Raw genomic sequence first — 6,886 nt, forward strand, 5'->3', positions numbered from 1 at the left:
CACAAAATAAGAGTAAGATTGGGAAGTTTAAAAGGTTGAGCATCAACTTTCCGACAGTTGAGCAAGAATCAAGGCAAAAGACCAAGTACCAACTTTTGTCAGAGCAAGGATCTGATGATGACTATGTCTCTCAAGGAACGAGACAAAAAACTCAAAATGATGGAAGCTCTGGGCTTAAAGTAAAGCAAGAATGAAAGTGCAAATCATTGATCTTATAAGCACATCGAAACTACACATTCATGGTTTATATCAACTCAAAACCTAAGAGATTAAACGCCTTTCAATAATTAGAGAGGTTCACATTAGGGACAAAAAGAGGAAGTACAATCATTAACCATTAACAAAAACGTCATAAAGAACTAGTCTTTGTTTACAAATTTATGGAAGTATACTCAAACCTAAACAAACAGCATTACATATATCCAACCGTTGTATAACAAAGCCATTTCATTAAGTCCTAAAAAGATGCAAATGCGTTTCAAGACAATGCTCATAACCACACTGACTCGGCAAAAGAAACTAGATAAAAACCTGCCTGCATCCAGGATCAACCCGCAAGAACTCTCCCGTTGCCTTAGGACTGTAAATAGACGACGCAAAAGGAAGAAAACAATGAGCGCACAAAGGTGATCCCAACAGCAAAAGGAAAAGATCCAAGCCTAATTTAATCAATTAGGACGTGTACACTACACATACCTTGTTAGCAATGTTGTTAGAAAGCCAATCAAGACCCTCATAAAGCCCCTCTCCAGATGTTGCACAGGTGCTCTGAATGTACCTGAAAGCAGCCGAGACAAAATTTAGTGCCTTGAGAAGTAAAGGAAGCTCTCACAACTGCTAGCAGGGTGCCTACCAGTGACGCTGCCTGAGAGAGTGCAGCCCAAGCTTATCAGTTATTTCGGCAGCATTCATTGCATTGGGAAGATCTTGTTTGTTAGCAAAAACAAGAAGCACTGCATCTCGAAGCTCATCCTGGGACAGAGAGTAATGACTATTAAACTCCACAGGTCAGTCAGCAAAGTCCAACTTAAGTACAGAATCCCACTGTATCTTTCACTTTGTTGTTTTACTAATTAATGAATGTAGCTACGAGCATAGTAAGCATGAGCTAAAAGCAGCAAAAGCATTTTGAGTGCTGTGGTTTCCATGCAGATCTCTCCCTGCTCCTAGTCACACTTCAATATTTTATCAGTGTTCTTTCCTAAGAAAAAATAAAAGGAGATATTGACCAGTGCAAACATAAAGCGCAGTATCGCAACTTCTCTGCCTGTTTGATTAGATGATGCATAGAAGGAAAAATCTCCTCTTGTACCTATTCTCCAGAAACTCCACTAGATACTTCACCAACTAATGGTTAATCAATAATCAACTATCACATTCAACAATGGATCAAAGTTGATGAACTGTCTCAATTATGAGATTCATCTTACTAACAATAACATTCTAAATATAGCATATCAAAGACAGAGGGGCAAAAGGCTTGAGCAATTAGTGATATAACACCACTCCCATCTGTTGAAGAGGAAATGTTGACACTTCAGAATCACCGAAACAGCATCTTTGGCTCGACTTGAAGCTCCACGAATTGAATTGGATTAGGTGCCATTCCGTCATAAGTTATCCAGTTTTCTTACTTTTGACCATAAATAGTTCTTTATCTTCATTAAAGGTGGGACATCATTAATACTGTACCTCCATCCTTGTCATAGAAATTTATAACATAATGCAGACTATTCGCATGAAGTATCAGATTTTTGACATATTTGGTAAACGTGAATCAGAGTATAGTTTATATCTAACTCAATTAACTCCTCTAAATTGAAACTAGTTTAGCTTAAGGCAAATGAGATTAGAAAATTATCCAATTAAGATTTTGAAGTGTGACCAATCATAGTGAAGAAGGTAAATTACCACATATTAGCCAGAATTCATAAAATCATAATTTATCAATATCCTCAATGCTCCATTTAGGAACTGTGAATTGCATCAAATTAGTTATATCCAAGATTTTTTGAAAATGATGTTATATCAAAGATAAATCTCAGAGATGACGAGTATTTAGTTTTTCTCATCCTTAGTTTTGATCTATTATTAACTCATGTTCAGGGATAATCAGGCAAATTAAAAAAATATCATTTCGTAGTTTATAAATAGAAGAAAAACCAAAAGAAAAATAGTACATTTCTTAGTTTCAATAATAAACAAGCTTTAACTAACAAGATTGAGGGGGGAAAAGTAATCCCTACGTTTCAATTTATGTGGGTTAGTTTGCTTCGGCATGGAGTTTAAGAAAGAAAGATAGACTTTTGTAACTTGTGCTCTTAAACATGCCGTGAGATTTTGAGCCTATAAAAGCTTGTCATCAAGGGTACAATACGAAGTCTATAGTACAAATTGTTTGAAAATATGGAAAGGTACCCTTCTTTTTGGAACGGACTTATAAGCAAATAGTGTCATATAAAATGAAACTGAGGGAGTAATTCATAGTCACAATTTTTCATCTATCATTCAATCCATGTTCACTAATTTTAAGCAAATCAAGAGCTGATTACTTAGTAGTTTATAAAAAGGGGGAAAACAAAGAAAAAAGAGTTCATTTCTTAGTTTGAATAATTGTTGTAATTCAAGCTTTGATTAAAACAAGATTAAAGAGAGAAAGATTTAGTTCAACCCGAATCCCATGCAAATATTTTAGTCATGTCACCATAACTACCTTTTGAAGGGGTGGAGATGAGCTTTGCCCAATTGAGAAGTATAGCCGATCCCTTATTTTCTTTTGGTGCACCCATGTAGTTCCTGTTTGGGTATCTTTTGGAGAGAACCATATTTTGTAGGTTTCTCCTTTTTTGGTATGTCTCTTGTATATGGCCCTCTCGGCCTTGTTATTATTAATGAAATACTTTACTTGATTAAAAAAAAAAAAAAAAAACTTTTTATCTGTTATGGATCTCCTTATCAAAAACCTAATTGTGGATTTATCTTAAGAAATCCTATTATATTGTCCCATTGTGCATCGTGATACACCTTAAGTACCTAATGTTGATATGCTTCAGTCAGTTATAATTCATAACCTAACCCATAAATTCAGACGACACTAAATCATCTTTACTTAGAAACAAGATCGTGCTAAAATGCAAAATTTACTCTCTTTTCTGGAGAATGGTAAGTGGCAAAGCAAAGAAAATTTCTTCTTAAATATCTTGATGACATATATAACGATGTAAAACTGTCAAGTTTTGAATGCAAACCCAAGAGATAGAGTTTAGCAGACATATATACTGTGTCACAAGTTGTAATCACTCTTAAAGAAAATAACTGTTGCAAATGCTTGTATAGCAGTTGTGTAGTAGTTCAAGAGTATGGTCATCAGCTTTGAAGAGCTAATTATTAGTACACAATGCAGATTTCAGTACTATTCACTTCAAATAGGCACATAGAATCGTTTTCCATGCAGCTTAAAGCCTTAGAAACTGAGTCTCGTTTCCTGGAAAAAACAATAGCAACCAAAAAAGGTGCGAGAATTATTACCTCATTCAACATCCTATGCAACTCATCTCGTGCCTCCACAACACGGTCTCTGTCATTGCTATCAACCACAAAAATGAGACCCTGAGTGTTCTGGAAATAGTGCCTCCACAATGGACGGATCTGAAAAAGAAAAAGACAGTGGCCACGCGGTTAAGCAATTGAATCAAAGGCCTCAGTCTATGAGGCATAAAGAGAACTACCAGGATTAACACACAGAAGGCGGGAAAAAGGGAAAACTAAGAAGAGCGAAGAAAATATAATACTTACTCCCCGTTCATTACAACCAACTAGCAAACTCTATGTTAACTTAGATTCTTTAGACACTAAAAACATTTATACCTTGTCCTGACCCCCCACATCCCAAACAGTGAAGCTGATGTTCTTGTACTCAACAGTCTCCACATTGAAACCTGCAAATTATCAATTACTATTGATAGCACATCCAAGCAGTATTATTATAAGCATACAATTACGAGTTTAGATTAAGCTAACAACAGGGCTGATTATACATTCACAGCAACACTTTCAACAAGGTTGTGAAAACAAGAGCATAGAAGAAACAGAACATACTACCTGTTTTTCGATCATAAAGAAGGCTCTCTTTTGGATGCATTTACAGAAAAGTTTATCTAAGAACAAACAATTTGTTCATCTTAAAAAAAAAAAAAAAAAAAAAAAAAAAAGAAGCACTAGAAGCATAAATGATTTCCTCCTTTTAAGTTATCCCCAAAACACACAAAATTAAATCTCATTCTATTATGAAATGTTGACCCTGTAGACAACAGAGCTTAATTAGCATAATCAGATTTAATCTTTCATGTCAGTGCTCCAAACAGAGCATGAAGTGTTCTCTAGTTTTTAATCATAGAAAGTCAAGATGTAGAATTGATCCCAAAAGAATTTTAGGCTATAAACTTAGGGGTTATATGCATACCCCTACTCTATGCACCAAATGCCCATACATAGCCTTTTGTGATATACATCAACAGATTATGATAAAAGATGCTAATGCCGAATAATTTTGATTCAAATTTGACTTCTATAATGCCATTTGTGACAAGTCATAAATGAGCTAACATTCAAATTAAGCTTCAAAAAATTGATACACTTCTTTATCTAAATTCTGGAGTTTCAGCAGAATCATTAGTTCACCTATAACGGATTCTCTTTCGAGGAAAGAAAAACCAAACTGCAGCTTACATTTATGAATTTCTAAAGTTATTCTTTCAATACTTTATGCAGCAGAGGTACTGTAGATGCAATTTTTGAAAGTTATGCACTACATTTAAACTGTTAATTTTGTAATCACAGATCTACATGTAAGTGAAGTACATACCAATGGTAGGAATAGTAGTGACGATCTCTCCCAGCTTGAGTTTGTACAATATGGTGGTCTTACCAGCTGCGTCAAGACCAACCATGAGAATTCGCATTTCTTTCTTGGCGAAAAGCCGACTGAAAAGCTTGGTGAATGTCAGCCCCATTTCTCCTTCTTGTTGATGATCCCTGCGTTAAAAAAGCACTAGATTATATAAACAACAACAACATACTGTGTGGTTCCACAAGTGGGGTCTGGGGAGGGTGGGGTGTGCGCAGACCTTACCCCTACCTTTGTGGGGTAGAGAGGTTGTTTCCGAAATACCCTCGGCTAAAGAAAAACGTTTCCCACAACAGGTTTGAAAGAAATGCAAGAGTAAAAAATCTATGATAAAAATATTGAATAAAGAAAAGTACTAACAGCAAAAATAGTAAAGACAACCAAAGTAAAAGAAACAACAGTAGTAATAAAATTGAAGAATAAGATAGTGCTAGCCTAAATCAAATACATTAACAAATATATAATTTGATTAAAAAATCAAGTGATAAAAAGTATATACTTCCCTCCCCAATTTATATCACAACTTTATATTTTGAAATGTTCAACAACATTCTATTCTTTACAACTTCCACAACCAGCATGATAAAGTCACTGTCTGATATTCATACTTTAAACTTTGATATGATGTTCTTCAATGCAACTAAATCTTCAACTATTATTATAATAGTTTTCTTCCATTATCACTGACATAATATATACTCCCTCTGTTTCAGTTTGTTTGTCTTACTTTCTTTTTTAATCCGTTTAAAAAAGAATGCCTATTTCTTTCTTTGACAACTCTTTAATTCCAACTATCCATGCGGCATGTTTAAGACCACAAGATTAAAGGACATTTTTGTACATTCTACATAGCTTTAATTTAAGATCACGAGAGTCAAAAGTTTTCTTTACTTTCTTAAACTCCGTGTAAGTCAAAATTAGACAAACAAATTGAAACGGAGGGATTATACTATTTTTCTTCGATTATCAGTGACATAATATATAACTCAAAATAACATCTTAAACTCCGTGTCCTGTCAAATGTCCTCATATAAAACGGAATGAATCGTGTGCATTTGTTTCAAAATACAGTATACCAGGAAATGGATCTGAATGAAAACGCAAAATTATTAGAGATTTAAATTTCACAATTCGAAGCTCTGTACGATAAAATCCAATAGATCGAAGGTTAATGTGATTCGATCTTCATATCATAACACAACAACACAAAATTCAAATCATAAATTAAACAAGAAATGCATCGCCAGCTAATAACCTCAAATCAAATGCAAAATCACCGAAAACGGCAAATGTAGCCAAAACTCTAATAACATAACTTTTTTTTTTTTTAATATGAAATCAAAGACGAATTTGAATTAATGAATGAAAAAACATTAAGCTTTACCTGAAAGGTGCTTTTAAGAAGAGGGATCTAAGGAAGAAAGAACGAGAAAGCGCAAATTTAAGCCGGAGATTAACGCGAGAGGATTAACATTTATATATAAAATAATCCGCTGACTAGTAGAGGCTATAAATAAAGGGAATGACAAGTTTCCGATGTGTGCAAATGACGGGAATGCCCCCTTAGATTCTGGCGAATGGTATATTCTCTACACTCGCTTCTCATACGGAGGTGTTTGATTTCTTTTTTAGTGTCTCATCCAGTGTCCGCTATTCGCATTGGAGCTCGATTATATTAGGGTTCGCGCCGCGTAGAGTTCATTTCTGAGGAGCAGAGCGCTCCTTACCGAAGATTTTTTCATATCCAGGACTTGAACCCGAGATAATTAAGGGAGGAGCAGCTCCATCCACTGCACCACATCCTTTGGTGGTTCATAGGAGATGTTAAGTGCACGTTTAGTCATAAGAATTGTGAAATTCGGAAAAATGTAGCATTTGGTTTAAAGGTGAAAATGTTTTTTGAAAATTGGAGATGTGTTGGAAAATGAATACAAATTGAATTTACTATTCAATTTTAGTGAGTACATTAGAGTGAAATTG

General features: G+C 34.7%; 1 protein-coding gene across 1 annotated transcript; it reads right to left on the minus strand.

Annotated features, from left to right (window-relative positions):
• Window positions 1-302: 302 nt before the first annotated feature.
• LOC132614210 (ADP-ribosylation factor 2-like) lies at window positions 303-6,448 on the minus strand. Its single transcript, XM_060328615.1, has 7 exons — window positions 6,291-6,448; window positions 4,865-5,034; window positions 3,868-3,938; window positions 3,529-3,648; window positions 854-972; window positions 697-778; window positions 303-580 (listed from the first exon to the last, which is right to left on the minus strand). The coding sequence occupies exons 2-7, from the start codon at window positions 5,010-5,012 to the stop codon at window positions 575-577; spliced, it is 546 nt and encodes a 181-aa protein (XP_060184598.1). The 5' UTR covers window positions 5,013-5,034; window positions 6,291-6,448; the 3' UTR covers window positions 303-574.
• Window positions 6,449-6,886: the final 438 nt, after the last annotated feature.

This window comes from Lycium barbarum, chromosome 10 (genome assembly GCF_019175385.1).
Source record: "Lycium barbarum isolate Lr01 chromosome 10, ASM1917538v2, whole genome shotgun sequence".
Lineage (NCBI taxonomy): Eukaryota > Viridiplantae > Streptophyta > Magnoliopsida > Solanales > Solanaceae > Lycium > Lycium barbarum.